General features: G+C 44.9%; 1 protein-coding gene across 6 annotated transcripts in view; it reads left to right on the plus strand.

Moving 5' to 3' along the window:
* UBXN8 (UBX domain protein 8) overlaps positions 1–4,133 on the plus strand; it is a 29,413-nt gene extending 25,280 nt beyond the window's left edge. For 5 of the 6 annotated variants that reach the window (XM_035270240.3, XM_035270241.3, XM_078347441.1 and 2 more), the window contains 2 exons: positions 1,378–1,452; positions 3,366–4,133. In XM_035270240.3, coding sequence (XP_035126131.1) covers positions 1,378–1,452; positions 3,366–3,533 — 243 coding nt within the window. In that variant the 3' untranslated portion in view covers positions 3,534–4,133. The remainder of the gene's footprint in view (positions 1–1,377; positions 1,453–3,365) is intronic. The other variant, XM_078347440.1, reaches the window with a different exon arrangement.
* Positions 4,134–19,191: the final 15,058 nt, after the last annotated feature.

Raw genomic sequence — 19,191 nt, forward strand, 5'->3', positions numbered from 1 at the left:
GCACATCACTTGAGGTCAGGAGTTGGAAACCAGCCTGGACAACATGGCTTAACATGAGTCTGAGGCAGAAGAAGCGCCTGGACCCAGGAGGCAGAGGTTGCAATGAACCAAGATCAAGCCACTGCACTCCAGCCTGGCTGACAGAGTGAGACTCCATCTCAAAAAGTAAAAAATAAAAATAAGCAGGCCGGGTGTGGTGACTCATGCCTGTAATCCTAGCACTTTAGGAAGCTAAGGCAGGAAGATCACTTAAGCCCAGGAGTTTGAGACTATCCTGGGCAACCTAGTGAGACCTCATCTGTTAAAAAATTTTTTTAAATGTCACCCTATTAGAAAAAAAATTAATAAAAATAAAATTGGTTTTTCATCTGTGATTCAGTTCTTTCATCATTTACTATGAAACCTTTCTTTAGTGAAAGTAATAACAGTGCAGAACTTTCATGCAATAGGTTCAACATTACACTGATTTAGGTGTGAATGAAATCCCTTAACCTCTTGATTAGAAGTTTTTTTGAGACAGTCTTGCTTTGTCTCCCAGGCTGGAGTGCAGTGGTGTGATCTCAGCTCACTGCAGCCTGCGCCTTCCAGGTTCAAGTGATTCTCCTGCCTCAATCTCCTGAGTAGCTGGGATTACAGGTGCATGCCACCACACCTAGCTAATTTTTTGTACTTTTAGTAGAGTTGGGGTTTCACCATGTTGGCCAGGCTGGTTTCATACTCCTGGCCTCAAGTGATCCACCCAACTTAGCCTCCCAAAATGCTGGGATTACAGGCCTGAGCCACCTCATCTGGCCTGATTGGAAATATTTGCTAACATGGCTTTCCTGAGAGGGAGGGGTGCCACTCTAAAACCACCACTTACACATAATATGATACCCACATAACTCCCAGCACACTTAATGATCATGTTAGTCATAAGAAGGGGTTTCTTGACAGGTGAAAAATAAATATACTAATTTGTCATCTTCTCATTTTATAATTTCTTTTTTTTTTTTTTTACAACAGTCTTGCTCTGTCATCCAGGCTGTGCAGTGGTATGATCACAACTCGCTACCTCAGATTCCCTGGGCTCAGGTAGTTCTCCCACTTCAGCCTCTCGAGCAGCTGGGACTACAGGCACACGCCACCACGTCTAGCTAATTTTTCTATTTTTTGTAGGGGCTGGTGTCTTGAACTCCTGGCCTCAAGTGGTCTACTTGCCTCAGCCTCCTGGAGTCCTGGGATTACAGGTGTGAGCCACCACCATGCCCTGCCAATGTCTTTTAATAAATTAGCAGCAGCACCTAAGTTCTTCTTACCTGCTTAGCTGTTTTATCGAATGAAAGGCACTACAGAGAGCAATGGATCGGAGTTCTTATGTGAATCTTTCTTCCTCAGGTGGTTACGGTTGCTCTCCGATGTCCCAGTGGGAGTGTCCCAAGGAGAAGGTTTTTGAAGTCCTGCAGCTCACAGGTAAGTAAGGGAATCCGCATTTTGAGAAATAGCTTTGTTAACTTTGGCAATAGTTAATTCACATGCCATGGGGAAGGTGTTATCACACTGTCATCCTCACCTCCCGTCAGCTGTGGATAGAGGACATTTCCAGGCACTCCGCATTGCGGAAATGTGGCTAGCTAGGCGGGCATGCCGGGTGTCTCTGCACTGTAATCTCTGCATTCACATTTTACTCAACTTTTCCCTTTGGCTTAGTTTTCCTTTCTTGTTTGTTTTCATTACATTTTCATAATTTGATGGGTAAGATGCTTTTATTTATTTATTATTATTTTTTGAGACAGTGTCACTCTGTTGCCAGGCTGGAATGCAGTGGCATGATCTCGGCTCACTGCAGCCACAGCCTCCCAAGTAGCTGGGACCACAGGCACGTGCCACTAAGGCCAGCTAATTTATTGTATTTTTAGTAGAGACTGGGTTTCACTATGTTGACCAGGATGGTCTTGATCTCTTGACCTTGTGATCTGCCTGCCCTGGCCTCTCAAAGTGCTGGGATTACAGGGGTGAGCCGCCGTACCCAGCTGGTAAAATGCTTTTAAAGCCTTAGGAAGTAGCTGCTAAAAAACTTGACTTTTTTTCTTTTCAAAACAATACTGTGAACTGGGTGCAGTGACTCAAATCTATAATCGCAACACTTTAGGAGGCCAAGGCAGGTGCATCACTTGAGGTCAGGAATTTGAGACCAGCCTGGCCAACATAGCAAAACCCCGTCTCTACTACGAACACAAAAATTAGCCAGGCAGCGTGGTGGATGCCTGTAATCCTAGCAACTCAGGAGCCTAAGGCAGGAGAATCACTTGAACCTGGGAGGCAGAGGTTGCAATGAGCTGAGATTGTGCTACCACACTTCAGCCTGGGTGACAGAGCAAGATTCTATCTCAAAAATAGTAAATAACAACAACAAAACTGTGGTTGTTAGTGATAATTGGGAACACATGGAAAAGCAGAGAAAAAACTTGATCTGTAATCTCATGCCAAAACCAGTTACTAACATTTCAGTATATTTCCATCCCTAAGTACATTTAAACATATAATTACATATGCATTAAAAATACGCTGGATATGGTGGCTCACACCTGTAATCCCATCACTTTGGGAGGCTGAGGCGGGTGGATCACAAGGTCATGAGATCGAGACCATCCTGGCTAACATGGTGAAACCTCATCTCTACTAAAAATACAAAAATTAGCTGGGCATGGGGATGGACACATGTAGTCCCAGCTACTTGGGAGGCTGAGGCAGGAGAATCACTTGAACCCAGGAGGTGGAAGTTGCCGTGAGCTGAGATCGCGCCACTGCACTCTAGCCTGGGCAACAAGAACAAAACTCCGTCTCAAAAAAAAAAAGTCTCAGTCTGATTTCTAGGGAAAGAAAGGAAAAAAAGAATATTCCGCAGTGGCTCACGCCTGTAATCCCAGCACTCTGGGAGGCCAAGCTGGGCAGATTACTCGAGGTCAGGAGTTCAAGACCAGCCTGACCAACCTGGAGAAATCCCATCTCTACTAAAAATACAAAATTAGCTGAGTGTGGTGGTACACACCTGTAATCCCAGGTACTTGAGAAGCTAAGGCAGGAGAATCTCTTGAACCTGGGAGGCAGAGGTTGCGGTGAGCCGAGATCACACCATTGCACTCCAGCCTGGGCAACAAGAGTGAAACCGTCTCAAAAAAAAAAAAAATTCCTATCTCAAAACTCATGGCAAGCTATTTTCCTTTAAATTCTACAAAGTTTATTTGAAAGGTATGAAAGCTGTGTCTCATTACTCCTAGGCATATGATTTTACATTGACAAAATTGTAAAATGTTACAGAGGTGTAAAGGGACACAGTTTGTCAAGTATTTGATAATGACCAAGCTAAACTTTTTATCTCCTAGGTCTTATTTGACTGGATGATGAGAATTGGGTACCACACATCTTTATACAGCCTTTCTACTTCCTTTCCCAGACAGCCTCTCGCAGTGGAGGGAGGCCGGTCGCTGGAGGACATTGGAATAACCGTGGACACTGTACTCATCCTGGAAGAGAAGGAGCAGAGCAACTAGGGAATAAGAGAGAGCTCCCTGTTCTGCACAAAGTCAGCTGTGCCATGACCTTCTGACACAGTAAAGGCTTCACGTTGAAAATCACACTATACCTCGATTGAGCTCATGGCAGTAAACACTTGAAGGCTACTCTCTCTGGGAATGGGATTGGAAAAGGATTGCTTTCTCCATATAATAATCTGTGGACTGTGCCATTTTACAATGTCCCAAATGAGAACGAGGTAAAAACGTATACAGTTAGGTACTCAGTAATTAATATTTTCCCAGCTGACATTTCTCAGTGTGTTAGAAAACAAAGCTGTAGAACTTTGCTTTCTGCCTCTTCAATCCATCTTTCCACACAATGAATATTTCATGATTTAGTCAAATCCTTCAGAGTCTTAGCAGGAATGTTTATTCTGCTGTATTTCTGTGAAATTACTAACTTGAAAGAAGTTTCAAAGCTCTTGAAGGCTTTAAAGTTCTTTCTGATGGGTATGCATTGCAGTTGACTTAACTCATGTTTGCAATTTATATAATTTTTTTCTTGTATTAATTGTAACATTTACAAAGTTCCAAGTGAATCAGTATTTTTAAAAATAAAACTATGAAAGCATTAAATATAGGTGAATTTTTAAAAATACATCTGATCACTTCCCTCTCCTCCTTATAAATCTGTAGTGACAAAGTCATGCACTGTAACACCAAATTCACAAGTGTGGTTATAAAAGGCTCTTATCTTTTTCCTACTCACTCCTTTCTTTTCCCGTGCTCTAAGTCTGCTTACTGGCTGGGTATGGTGGCACACACCTGTAATCCTAGCACTTTGGGAGGCCAAGGCAGGCAGATCACCTGAGGTCTGGAGTTTGAGACCAGCCTGACCAACATGGACCGACCCCGTCTCTACTAAAAATACAAAAAATTAGCTGGGTATGGTGGCGTGTGCCTGTAATCACAGCTACTCGAGAGGCTAAGGCAGGAAAATCACTTGAACCTGGGAGGCAGAGGTTGCTGTGAGCCGAGATTGCACCAGTGCACTCCAGCCTGGGCAACAAGAGCAAAACTGTCTCAAAAAAGTAAATAAAAGTCTCCTCAGGCCAGGCGTGGTAGCTCACACCGGTAATGTCACCACTTTGGGAGGCCCAGATGGGTAAAGAGATGGAGACCAGCCTGGCCAACATGGTGAAACCCTGTCTCTACTGAAAATACAAAAATCAGCCAGATGTGGTGGTACGCACCTGTAGTTCCAGCTACTCGGGAAGCTGAGGTGGGACAATTACTTCAACCCGGGAGGCAGAGGTTGCAGTGAGCCAGGATTGTGCCACTGCACTCCAGTCTGGCAACAGAGGGAGACTCCCTCTCAAAAAAGAAAAAAAGTCTGCTCATCTGGCTCTCTGGGCATTCCCTTCATACCTCTCCTGTAGAATTTATTACACTGTATTATAGGTGTTTTTTCTTAATAGGCAATTCCTTAAAGGCAAGGACTGTGTCTTTTCTTGCCCTCAGAAGTACCTACTGTATGTTAGATACCTAATACTTCCTTGAAAATAAACAGTAAGTTGTCTCAACCTTAAATTTGGGGTGGGAGGGCAGGTTGGTTCTAGATTATCTCACATTGAAAACAACGAGGTCGGGTGCAGTGGCTCATGCCTGTAATCCCAGCACTTTGGGAAGGCAAGACAGGCAGATTGCTTGAGGCCAGGAGTTCAAGACTGGCCTGGGCAACATGGTGAAACCCCATCTCTACAAAGAATACAAAATACAAAAATTATAGAATACAAAAATTTGCAGGCATGGTGGCACATACCTGTAGTTCCAGCTACTAGGGAGGCTGAAGTGAGAGGATCACTTGAGTCTTAAAAAAAAAGTGGTAGTATCTCCCTTCTGAGATTAGGTTGATAGACCATGGCTGTCCTGGTGGTCTCTTTTGGGTCCCTCACTCTGGGGGAAGAAGTCCTGTGTGAGCGGCCCCCTGGAGAGGCCCACACAGCAAGGAACTGAAGCCTGCCCACAGCAACGAGAGGAAGCTTAGAGGTGGCCTCAGGTCCCAGCCAAGTCTTCAGAGCTGGCCACTCTGGCCAACAGCTTGAGTACAGCTGCATGCGAGCCTCAAGCGAGAACCACCAGGCTAGGATGCTCCCAATTTATGAGGTCATATATTTGAGGCAGCTAAGTTTTGAGTTCATTTGTAATGCAGCAATAATTAACACAGATGTGTGTATCTGTTAGCAAGGTGCTGCCTTACAAAATCCTGTACAGGAGTGGCTTTGGAATCAGGCAGTGGGCTTTGAGGAGAGTGCTGGTGAAAGCCCACAGTGCCTTCAAATTGTGGGTAAAAGCCTCACAGTTGGAGTCGGGCATGGTGGTGCACACCTGTAGTCCCAGCTACATAGGAGGCTAAGGCAGGAGGATTGCTTGGGCCCAGGAATTTGAGGACCAGTCTGGGCAACATAGCAAGAACCCTACCTCTAAAAAAGTTTTTGGCCAGGCGTGGTGGCTCATGCCTGTAATCCTAGCACTTGGGGAGGCCATTGCAGTCAGATCACCTGAGGGCCCAGAAGTTCAAGAGTAGTCTGGCCAACATGGTGAAACCTCCTCTCTACTAAAAATACAAAAATTAGCCAGGCGTGGTGGCAAGCACCTGTAGTCCCAGCTACTTGGGAGGCTGAGGCACAAGAATCACTTGAACTTGGAATTATTCCTGGAAGCTGGAGAAAGGGAAGTCCTGGTTAGAGGCAGAAAGTTCGGCAACGCTATCACCCAGAGTGATGTGGAAAATGGAAAATACAGCTAATGAATGAGTGATCTAGCTAAGTCTGTTTGCAACTAGAGTGAAAATGTCATTGGTTCCTTCTTGCTTCTTATAATAAAATAAGAGGAATGAAATAAGCTAAAGGAAGAACTGTTGTAACCAGGGATCACCGGTTTGGAAGATTCACAGCTTCTTCAGGTGGCAAATCACTACTCTAACATTTAGAAGTGGCTTCAGTGCAAAGGTTAAATTCAGAACACTCATGAAAATATGATGTAAAGATTAAAGTGAGGGTATAACTACAAAATCCTTTGTTAAAATCTGAGAGAAGTCAAAGGTGGGCCAGGCACAGTGGTTCACATCTGTAATCCTGACACTCTGTGAGGCTGAGGTGGGAGGATTGCTTGAGTGAAGGAGTTCAAGACCAGCATGGGCAAGGTAAGAACCTATTTCTGCAAAAAATAATTGGCCTGGCACAATGGCATGTGCCTGTAGTCCCAGCTGCTTGGGAAGCTAAGGTGGGACTGGGGCTCAGCGACTGAGGATGCTCACTAGCCAAGATCATGTCACTGCACTCCAGCCTGGTCAACAGAACAAGACCTCATTTCTAAAAGAAAAACGAAAAATTGGCCGGGCACGGTGGCTCAAGCCTGTAATCCCAGCACTTTGGGAGGCGGAGGCGGGTGGATCATGAGGTCAAGAGATCGAGACCATCCTGGTCAACATGGTGAAACCCCATCTCTACTAAAAATACAAAAAAATAGCTGGGCGTGGTGGCGCGTGCCTGTAATCCCAGCTACTCAGGAGGCTGAGGCAGGAGAATTGCCTGAACCCAGGAGGCGGAGGTTGTGGTGAGCCAAGATCGCATCGTTGCACTCCAGCCTGGGTAACAAGAGCGAAACTCCCATCTCAAAAAAAAAAAAAAAAAAAAATCAAAGATAGTACCTCAGTATGGTTCACAGAAAAGACAATGTTTAAAAAAACAATTACATCAGCAGTAACCTGGTCAACTTGAACTAAAAGAGACAGTAATTCCCCCACCAAAAAACCACAAAACAGGCCTTCAGACTTGCAAGGTTCTACAGGCGGGAAGCAAGGCGAGAAAAATGCTCTGCTGTAAATCCATGCTACCTTTCATGCAAACGCGTGACTTCTAAGATGAAATCAAGGCCTCCCAGGGTAGTCAAGAGTCTGGAAAGTCATTTCCTGGCATGAGTAGCCCTGGGTGCCAGTGCTCACGCAGCTGGATTTCACAACTGCTTATGGACCAGCAGTGTGTGTACCTTTCATTTGCAGCCTTTCTGAACAGGAGCATCTGGGAATCATGTAACTGTCCCGCCACTGCATGCTGGGTGTTGGGAGGGTGATAACTCGTCTCTAGTTCTCAGCCCTGCAGATCAGGAGGAACTGTGTCTTAAAGCTGTACCTAGGAGATCGATCCAAGATGGCCGACCACTAACAGCTCAGGATTGTAGCTCCCAGTGAAAGCCCAGAGAACGAGACGACGCCACACTTTTAGACAAATTTTCGTCACTCACCGATCAGCCGATTCCCAGTGGAAGAGCCCCACGGGTTGCCAGTGCGACTCTTGTGGCCGCCACAGCGGTTTTGCCGGCGTCTCGGCGCAGCAGCTCTTCATGCAGAGCCAACGGGACTGCTTCCCCTACTGACCGGAGTTTGGAGCTCCAGGAAGTCAGAGCCGCTTGTTGCGGACTCAAGAGGGAAGCCAGACCAGAGATTCCCGGGCAGAAGAGCACCATCAGTCTTACCGCTGCTATTTAGGCTGCCACAGTGGGTTGCTTGGATCCCAATACTGGGAATCAATAAGTCAGACGTCGACTCAGAAAACTAATTAGAAAGGCGGTTCATCTATAATGAAGGGGAAAAAACAGCCTAAGAAGGCCGAGTATACTCAAGGTCAGAACCCATCAGCAACAGAACAAGCCCTGATGGAAAAGGACTCATCAGCAACCGAACAAGTCCTGATGGAAAAGGACTCATCAGTAACGGAACAAGTCCTGATGGAAAAGGACTCATCAGTAACGGAACAAGCCCTGATGGAAAAGGACTGTGTTCCATTATCTGAAGTAGGCTTTAAAAGGTGGATGATAAGAAACTTCTGGGAGTTAAAGGAACTCGTTCTAACCCAATGTAAAGAAACTAAGAACTTGGAAAAAAGGTTAGATGAAATGTTGAAAAGAATAGACAATATAGAGAGGAATATAAATGAACTTATGGAGTTGAAAAATACAACACGAGAACTTAGTGAAAAATGTACAAGCTTAAACAGCCGAATGGATCAAGCAGAAGAAAGGGTATCAGCGGTCGAAGATCAACTTAATGAAACAAAACAACAAGACAAGAATAGAGAAAAAAGGATAAAAAGGAATGAGCAAAGTCTCCAAGCAATATGGGACTATGTGAAAAGACCTAATATACGCTTGATTGGTGTACCTGAATGTGATGGAGAGAATGAATTCAAGCTGGAAAATACTCTCCAGGACATTATCCAGGAAAATTTTCCTAATTTAGCAAAGCAGGACACTATTCAACCCCAGGCAATACAGAGAACACCACAAAGATATTCCTCAAGAAGACCAACCCCAAGGCACATGATCGTTAGATTCACCAAGATCGAAACGAAGGAGAAAATATTAAGGGCAGCCAGAGAGAGAGATCAAGTTACCCATAAAGGTAAGCCTATTAGGCTTACAGCAGATCTCTCAACGGAAACCCTACAAGCTAGAAGAGAGTGGGGGCCAATATTCAATATACTTAATCAACAGAACTTTCAGCCCAGAATTTCATATCCTGCCAATGTAAGCTTTACATTTGAAGGAAAAATAAAATTTTTTAGGAACAAGCAAGTACTCAGAGATTTTATTACCACCAGGCCTGCTTTACAAGAACTTCTAAAAGAAGCACTATACACAGAAAGGAACAACCAGTATGACCCTTTCTAAAAATACACCAAAAAGTAAAGAGCATTAACATAAAGAAGAATTTTTATCAACAAAAGGACAAAATAGCCAGTTAATATCAAACGGCAGCAACCCTAAATTTAAATCGACCAAATCTCCCAATCAAAAGATACAGACAAAATCTAATGGTATATCCAAAGATATACATAGACTCAAAATAAAGGGTTGGAAAAAAAAACGTACCAACCAAATGGAGAGCAAAAATAAATAAATAAAAAGCAGGAGCTGCAATTTTCACATTTGACAAAATAGATTTCAAAGCTACAAGGATAAAAGGATTAATGTAATAATAAGAGATCTTAACACCCAGATACATAAGACCCAAAATGAGATTTAGATTCAACGAGACAGAAAATTGATAACGATATTCGGGACTGGAATTAAGATCCAGAACAAATAAACTCAATAGAGCTCTCCATTTTAAACACACAAAATATACATTATCCACAAAAATCTAACGATATATCTAAAGATATACAAAGACTCAAAACAAGGGGATGGAAAAAAACTCACCAACCAAATGGAGAGCAAAAATAAATAAATAAAAAGCAGGAGTTGCAATTCTCACACTTAATAAAATAGATTTCAAAGCTACAAGGATGCAAGGGTAAAAGGATTAATGCAACAATAAGAGATCTTAACACCCAGATACATAAGACACATAATGAGATTTAGATTCAACGAGACAACAAATTGATAACGGTATCCAGGACTTGAACTCAGAGCCAGAACAAATAAACACAATAGAGGTCTCCATTTTAAACACTCAAAATATTGATCGGCCATTATTGAAACCCATTTTAGGAATGAAGTAATATTCCTTTTTCCCTCTTTTTCTTTTTTTCCCCTTCTTCTTCTTAAAAAAAAAAGAAAAGCAGAGAAGAGACAGGATCCAAAGTAGGTCTCTGTGTCCAAAGCCATGGAGATGCCCTCCATGCTGCTCCAGTCCAGCATGGGAGCAAAAGACAAAAAAAAAAAAAAAAAAAAAGCTGTACCTAGAACCACACCCTAGGGTTGCCATCTGCCCCTGGACCTAACGTAGATAAGATGAACTCTAGGCTGTGAGCTGATGGGACTGTTTTGTTCCTTGGGAGCTGGTGAGTATATTTACATGCAGGAGGACTGTGGATTTATGGGGGCTAGGGAACAGAGTGGGAGCCAGCCTCCACAAGAGACCCCAACGATTCCTCTCTTTTGGTATTCACACCTTGTGCTGTCCCTTACCACAATGTACCAAGGCTGATCTTAAGACCAGTAGAATTAACCAGAAGTCATGGCATGTCTCTTCCTAGGTTTGATGAGAAAGGACTGCACTTCTTTTGGTTCTCTATCCCTGTCTTCTCTCAGTCTCATCACTTGCTCTGGCTGAAACCATGTTAGCGTACTGGGGAGGACCATGTGCCAAGGAACTAGAGCCTCATGCCAGTAGCTCCACCAGTGAGGTGGGAGTGAATCCTGCAGCCCCAGTTGTATCTTTAGAGACTGCAACCTCATGACAGACCTTGAGCCAGAACCATTCAGCTGAGCTGCTCCTGGAGCCCAGACCCATGGAAACTGCAAGAGATAATTAATGCTGTTTTGCAATTGCCCAAAGGCTTTCTCCCGCCCTCTGCACAGATAAAAATCAATTCACTGAGGCTATGGCATTGCAGCAAAGAAAGTGTAACTGATGTGAGGCCGACTTCGCAGAAGAGGGAGTTAGTATTGAAAGTGGTCTCCACCCCAACCCCGCTACCAAGGCTCGGAGGTTTGGGTTTTTCAAGGATAATTTGGTGGGCAGGGGGCCTAGGAAATAGGGAATGCTGATTGGTTGGGGATGGAATCGTAGGGTGTGGAAAATGGTCCTGAAGGCTAGGTCCCCATGTGGGTGGGGCCATGGGACTTGTTGAGTCACAAAGTGCAAGCAGGTGGAGTCAGTTGCCCTAATGCAAAAGTCTGCAAAAACAATCTTAGGTGCGACAATAGTGATTTTCTTTACAGGGGCAACTGTGGAGGCTGCAAATCTTGTGACCTCAGAACAATGGCTGGTTATCATTTAATAACTCGGTCTTAGCAGAATTCAGGCCCTTCTCATCATCCTAACCTTGTGACCTTTCATTGGCTTTATGAAGGCAGTTTAATTTTTGGGAAGGGTTAGCCTTATCCTTGCTGGAATAAACTAAATTTTTCCCAAGGTTAACTTGCCCTAAACCCAGGAATGACCAAGGACAGCTTGGAGGTTATATGCAAGATGGAATCAACAACGTCAGATTTCTCTTACGTCATAATTTTGCAAAGGCAGTTTGTCTTTAAGCTGTTATGTTTTGGGAAAATGTGTTTTGTGGCATTATAGGAAATATTTAGGGCATTTTCCTCAACAATATGAAACGGTCCTTAGGAATGACATTTTACTTTTCTGGGTAGATGGTTTGGTTTCTCTAGCTGTTGATATCTTTTAATCTCTCTCTTTTTGTTTTGAGACAGTCTGACTCTGTCACCTTGGCTGAAGTGCAGTGGTGTGGTCATGGCTCACTGCAGCCTTGACTTCCTGGGTTCAAATGATTCTCCTGCCTTAGTCTCCTGAGTAGCTGAGACTATAAGCACATGCCAACATGTCCAGCTAAGTTTTTACATTTTCTGTGGAGAAAGCATTTCGCCATCTTGCCCAGGCTGGTATCAAACCACCCGTCTTGACCTCCCAACTTTGCTGGGATTACAAAGTGAGCCACTGCACCTGGCCCACAGACTTTCAGAGGCTCTATTTTCTTTGTTTTTCCTTAGATGTATTTGTATTTCTCTCTCCATATATATACATAAAATTTCAATAGGTTTGTGGTGTTTGGTTACATGAATAAGTTCTTTAGTAGTGCTTTCTGCGATTTTGGTGGACCCATCACCTGAGCAGTGTACACCATACCCAATGTGTAGTCTGTCTCTCATCGCCTCCCACCCTTTCCCTGAGACCCCAAAGTCCATTGTATCACTCATATGACAGGCTCTATTTTCAGTTGTCCCTCCATATCCACTTTCAAGGATTTTGAGTATAGAAAATAATTATCACCTAAAAAATTGTCTTTTATACAGCAAACATTTCAGAAATTAATTCATAACATTTGTCAAATGATGGTTCTCCTCTGCCCCTCCTCCCCATTTCCTAACCCAAAAATCCTTAGGGCTATTCCTTGCCATGTTAATGCAGAGATTTTTTTCTTTAACAGAAAGGACAAACATCAGTTGCATGTATAACTAAAGGTCTAAAAATAGAGATGCTTAATTCTTTCCCTGGTTACAAAAGCAGCATTCTTCCTCTGCATTTAGGGAAAGGAACTACTGATGTTGTAAGTCTTTAGGCTCTTGGTTAATGATACAATTTTTTGTCGTATAGGCCTCTTGCAATGAGATGGAAAAATCAAAAACATGATTAAGGCCTGGCATGGTGGCTCACACCTGTAATTCCAACACTTTGGGAGGCCAAGGCAGAAGGATCAATTGAACCCAGAAATTTGAGGCTAGTCTGGGCTACTGTATTAGTCCATTTTCACACTGCTATAAAGATACTACCTGAGGCTGGGTAATTTATAAAAAGGTGTAATTGACTCACATTTTGGCATGGCTGCGGAAGCCTTGGGAAACTGACAATTGTGGTGGAAGGGGCAGCAAGCACATCCTTCTTCAAAGGCAGCAGGAGAAAGAAAAGTGAGGAGAGAAGGGGAAAAAGCCCCTTATAAAACCATCAGATCTTGTGAGAATTCACTATCATGAGAACAGCATGGGGAAACTGCCACATAAGCCAATCACCTACCTCCCTTCACATGTGGGGATTACAGGTCCCTCCCTCTATACATGGGGTTTACAATTGAAGTTGAGATTTGGGTGGGGACACAGAGCCAAGCAATATCAGCAATGTAGTAAGACCCCATCTCTACGATTTTTTTTTAATTAGCCAGGTGTGGTTGCCGGCACCTATGGTCCCAGCTACTCTGGAGACTGAGGTGGGAGGATCACTAGAGCCCAATAGGTTGAGGTTGCAGTGAGCCATGATCTCAGCTCTGTGCTCCAGCCTGGGCAACAGAGTGAGATCCTGTCTCAATCATCATCATCATCATCATCATCTGGGGCAGGAGGTGCAGATATAGATGAGTAAATATTAAAGCTAAGGGATTTGCTTAGTGTGGTAGCTTACACCTGTATTCCTAGCACTTTGAGAGGCCAAGGCAGGTGGATCACATGAGGTCAGAAGACCAGCCTGGCCAACATGGTGAAACCCTGTCTCTACTAAAAATACAAAAATTAGCTGGGTATGGTGGCATATGCCTGTAATCCCAGCTACTCCGGAGAGGCAGGAGAATCACTTGAACTCGGGAGGCAGACGTTGCAGTGAGCCAAGATCATACCATTGCACTGCAGCCTGCAAGACACGAGTAAGACTCTGACTCAAAAAAAAAAAAAAAAAAGGCTAAGGAACAGATACATAAGGACACTTTACTCTTTTCTGTTTACTTTTGTATAATATTTAACGATTACATGTTAAAAAGCATCAGGGGCGTGGTGGCTCACGCCTGTAATCCCAGAACTTCAGGAGGCGAGGCAGGTGGATCACCTGGTCAGGAGTTCAAGACCAGCCTGACCAACATGGAGAAACCCTGTCTCTGCTAAAAATACAAAATTAGACAGGCATGATGGTGTACCTGTAATCCCAATTACTCGGGAAGGCTGAAGCAGGAGAATCACTTGAACTCGGGAGGCAGAGGTTGTGGTGAGCTAAGATCATGCCATTGCACTCCAGCCTGGGCAACAAGAGCGAAACTCCATCTCACAAAAAAAAGTACCAACAGGCTGAATATTAGAAGGAGGCTGACTTGTATATTTGCAAGTGCTCTATGAGAAGGTTCTGACTTTAAAAAGCTTTAGTTTTTGTGTTTTTTTGACAGTGCCTGTCACCTGGGCTGAAGCACAGTGGCACAATCCCAGCTCACTGCCGCATCAACCTCCCCAGGCTCAAGCCATCCTCCCACCTCAGCCTCCCGAGTAGCGGGGACTGTTACCTGATAGAGTTGTCCAGGTTCTTGGTGTGCTGAATGAAGAATTGAACAAAACGCACAAAATGATAGAAAAACGAAGCAAGGGAAGACAAAGCAATATAAGAACCGAATAGGGAAAACAGACTCATTGAAGAGAACTCACAGAGCAAACGGCTCAAGAGCTTCCTTAATTAGGATTTTTATCAAGCCCAAGGGACCCGGCACCACCTCTTAGTGCCCTACAGAGGCCTCCAATTGACTACACCCCATGAAGGATGGGCCTGCAACCAAGCAGAGGCTGAAGTGGAGACCCAGCCACAGTCAATCAGAGGCTGAAGCGGCTTGTTACCAATGGAGGATGTGGCCTGTATGCTTCACCTGCCCCTCTGCTGCTTAGAGGAACTGGCTGCACCTGCTGTTCTTTTGCTTGTGGGAACTGGCTGCACCTGCTGAACCCCCATTTCCCGAATTCTCTGTTCTCCTGTTGCAGGACCGCAGATGTGTGCCATAATGCCTGGCTAATTTTTATTTATTATTTATTTATTTTTATATTAGTTGATTTCTCTCCTGTAAAAGCCTACAGGAGCCAGGCATGGTGGCTCACGCCTGTAATCCCAGCACTTTGGGAGGCCAAGGTGGGTGGATCACCTGAGGTCAGAAGTTCGAGACCAGCCTGGTTAACATGGTGAAACCCCGTCTCTACTAAAAAACACAAAAAATTAGCTGGGCATGGCGGTGCGCGCCTGTAATCCCAGCTACTTGGGAGGCTGAGACACTAGAATCGCTTGAATTCAGGAGGCAGAAGTTGCAGTGAGCCGCATTCATGCCACTGTACTCCAGCCTGGGTGACAGAGTCAGACTCCGTCTCAAAGCAAACAAACAACCAAGAACAAAAAAGCTTACAGGGATGTTCTCTCAGTTTATGGCTTTCGTCTTCAAGGTCAAAACTGGATGTTAGGATCCCAGCTATCCTGTTCACACTCCAAGAAGCAGAGAAGAAAAGGCCTCTTTAGAGAGCTTTCCTGGGAGCTTCACTCACATCTTATTCCAAGCTTCGTCCTGTGGCCAGCTGTCATCTTTGAAGGGGCATATTGCTGTTCCTTGCAAAATAGAAGGCCTTGTACATTCATCTTAGTTAACTGGCCTGAGTTCAGACTTTCTTTCCAACATGACGAAACCCGATGGAGGAGGCCGAGATCAGGAGGGGAAGGCCTTGGGACTCATGCTCCTGACGACATTACTGGCAACCCCAGCACCCACATGAGGTGCGGCCCTCAGGAGCGACCCCACACTGGCATGGGCTGCACCGCCCAGGACCCCACCACCACCGCCAATCTGCCTCCCATGCCTGGCTAATTTTTATTTATTTTTTTCATGTTTTATCTTTATCTTTTTTCATTACAGAACCTCAGGGTACCAATGCCCAGATAATTTTTAAATATTTTTGTAGAGGAAGGGTCTCACTATATTGCCCAGGCTGGAATGCAGTGGCCTGATCTCTGCTCACTGGAGTCTTGATCTACTGTCTTCAACCAATCCTCCTACTTCAGCCTCCTATCTGGGGACTGCCCACAGGTGTGTGCTACCGTGCCCAGCTAATTATTTTTTATTTTTGCAGAGACCAGGTCTCACTATGTTGCCCAGGCTGGGCAACTCTTGGACTCAAGTGATCCTCCTGCCTCAGCCTCCCAAAGTACTGAGCTAACAGGCGTGAGCCACCACTCGGCCTTACGTGATTTTATTTACAGAATTTCCCCTCATTTTATTACTCTGCATCTGTGTATTTCATTTTGTAAACTCTCTTCCTCACTATAATAGGTTGACATGGGAGTGCTGCTCATTTGAGTTTAATTATACAGTAGCTATTATCAAAAGAACATATGGGCCAGTCATGGTGGCTCATGCCTGTAATCCCAGCACTTTGGGAGGCTGAGGTGGGAAGATCACGAGGTCAGGAGTTTGAGACCAGCCTGACCAACATGGTGAAACCCTGTCTCTACTAAAAATACAAAAATTAGCCAGGCATGGTGGCAGGCGCCTATAATCCCAGTTACTCAGGAGACTGAGACAGGAGAATCACTGGATACTGAAAGGTGGAGGTTGCAGTGAGTCGAGATCACAACACTGCACTCCAGCCTGGGAAACAAAGCCAGACTCTGTCTCAAAAAAAAAAAAGAACATATAAAGTCATTCATTCTAGCTTGTTCTGTTGTGACAGTGACACTAACAGGTGTTTTGTTGTGGGGAGAAAAGAAAAGAAAGTGACTTTTTTCTGAAGGAAACATTTAAATTAAAAAGTGTGAAATTTCCCTTTAAAGGGAGGGAACAAGCTTTAGTCAGGTAATTGCTCTAGCTGAAAATGAGATCCTAAAAATAACAAGCTCTAAATCACACTGTTTGTTTAGACATCCACTTAGGACGCAGAGATCTGCAACGAATGTTGCTCTCACCCTAGTAACAAGAAACAGCTGGATCTAGCTGGGAGCATGGTGCATGCCTGTGGTCCTCACTACTTGGGAGGTTGCGGTGGGGGATCAGTTGAACCTAAGAGTTCAAGGCTAGCCTTGGCCATATACTAAGACCTTGTCTCAAAATAAAAGAAAAAACAAACAGCTGGATCATACACAAAATCATAATATTTTTGAGCCCTCAGCAAGCTGAGGCTGCAAAGCAATGATATAAACTGAATTCCAAAGACATAACCCTTTCTGAGGAGAGACAGGACACAGAAACTGTATTCGCTTTGGAAAAACATGGGAGAAAAGGCAGCTGCTATACAAGCTAAGATTTTGATGTTTCTTTTTTTTGAGATAGTGTCACTCTGTCACCCAGGCTGGAGGGCAATGGCATAGTTTCGGCTCACTGCAACCTCCACCTCTTGGGTTCAAGCGATTCTCCTGCCTCAGTCTCCCAAACAGCTGGGATTACAGGTGCCCGCCACCATGCCCAGCTAATTTTTGTATTTTTAATAGAGAGAGGTTTCACCACGTTGGCCAGGCTGGTCTTGAACTCCTGACCTTGTTATCCACCTGCCTCAGCCTCCCAAAGTGCTGGGATTACAGGTATGAGCCACTGCGCCTGGCCAGATTTCGATGTTTCTAAAGGTCATTCATGGGCTATTGCATCAGTTTGGAACTAGATGGGCTATTTAATTTGGGGGCCTTCGTGCAAAATGAAAATGTGGGAATCCTCACTCCAAAGTAAAGAAGTTCGAGATGGCAACAGCAATGTAATAAACCAAACCTGAAACCCCTCTAAGTGTGGGGCTCTGCACAGGTCCCATGCCATGAACCCAGTCCTGGCTGGGGCTTCAGACACAAAGGGAATGCCCATTCTCTAGAAAGTTCTTTTTCATCCAGCCAGGCGCAGTGGCTGACGCCTGTAATCCCAGTACTTTGGGAGGCCGAGGCGGGCAGATCATGAGGACAGGAGTTCGAGACCAGCCTAGCCCACATGGTAAAACCTCATCTCTATTAAAAATACAAAAAATTAGCTGGGTGTGGTGGCATGTGCCTGTAGTCCAAGTTACTCAGAAGGCTGAGGCAGGTGAATCACTTGAACCCGGGAGTCAGAGGTTGCAGTGCGCCAAGATCGAGCCACTGAACTACAGCCTGGGAACAGAGTGAGACTCCATCTCAAAAAACAAAAAGAAAGAAAGTTCTTCCTCATCAGCCTTTACTAGGTGTTCAGGAGGAGTGAGAAAGGGCAGGAGACCAGAGAAAGCCAGCTTCAGGGCAAACAAAGAGGTGACTGGTGGCTGTAGGGCAATAAGCGCAAAGCTCCACTGGCTTCCCCAGACCCTTCTCTCCTACCAAGCCAAGGTCTTAACCTGCTGGGGAAAGTACAGCAAGTACTATGGCCTGCCAGGCACTGGCAGATCTATTGTCTCTGGAGAAGGAACAGAGGCAGACAAAACAAAACAAAACAAAACCAAAACAGAACCCATCTGCTTCTCTCAGGACTCAGGCAAAGATTATTGCTGCCGGAAAAAGGTCAAGGCAAAAATTCTCTACCTGGGAGGGAAGGGTGGATACAGATACCAAACAGATATCTACTCTTGCTGGGAATGGGGCCGAAAACTCCCACCCTGTAACAACCACAGACACAAGGCAGAGTTTGGCTGCCACAGGTAGGAAGAGCAAGAATGCCCAGAAAACTTTACCTTGAAAACCAAAGCACAGGCTGGACATGGTGGCTCATGCCTGTAATTCCAGCACTTTGGGAGGGTGAGGTGGTTGGATCACCAGAGGTCAGAAGTTTGTGACCAGTCTGGACAACATAGTGAAACCCTGTCTCTACTAAACATACAAAATTGAGCTGGGCATGGTGGTGCACGCCTGTAACCCAGCTACTCAGTAGGCTGAGGCAGGAGAATCGCTTGAACCTGGGAAGCAGAGGTTGTGCAGTGAGCCGAGGTCTTGCACTCCCGCCTGGGTGACAGAGCAAGACTCCATTTCAGAAGAAAAAAAAAAAAGAGAAAAAGAAAAAGCACAAAGAGCCAGCCCAAGATTGAGGCTGAATTGTGACAACAGAGAACCTCACCTGCTCCTACCATAAGCCCAGCACTGAGTGATACACAGCAGCAGTCTCCAGCTAGAGAAGGGGTGAAAGCATGAAGGACCTCCCTTGGATGCACGGGTGCAAGGATTGCTGAAGAGGGAGCAGGAGCGCCCAAGAAAACCCCAGCACATCAACCATACCATACGCACAAGGTGACAGTGGTCAAACGATTAGTGGAATTGGAGGTGGATGGGCTTTGATTCTATGGGTAATGATAGCATTTTATACCTAGTAAAATAATGCTTTTTTTTTTTTTTTTGACAAAGTCTCGCTTTGTTTCCAGGAGCCAGGCTGGAGTGCAGTGGCGTGATCTCAGCTCACTGTAACCTCCACCTCCCAGGTTCAAGCAATTCTCCTGCCTCGGCCTCCCGAGTAGCTGGGACAAC

The sequence above is a fragment of the Callithrix jacchus genome, chromosome 13, assembly GCF_049354715.1.
Source record: "Callithrix jacchus isolate 240 chromosome 13, calJac240_pri, whole genome shotgun sequence".
Lineage (NCBI taxonomy): Eukaryota > Metazoa > Chordata > Mammalia > Primates > Cebidae > Callithrix > Callithrix jacchus.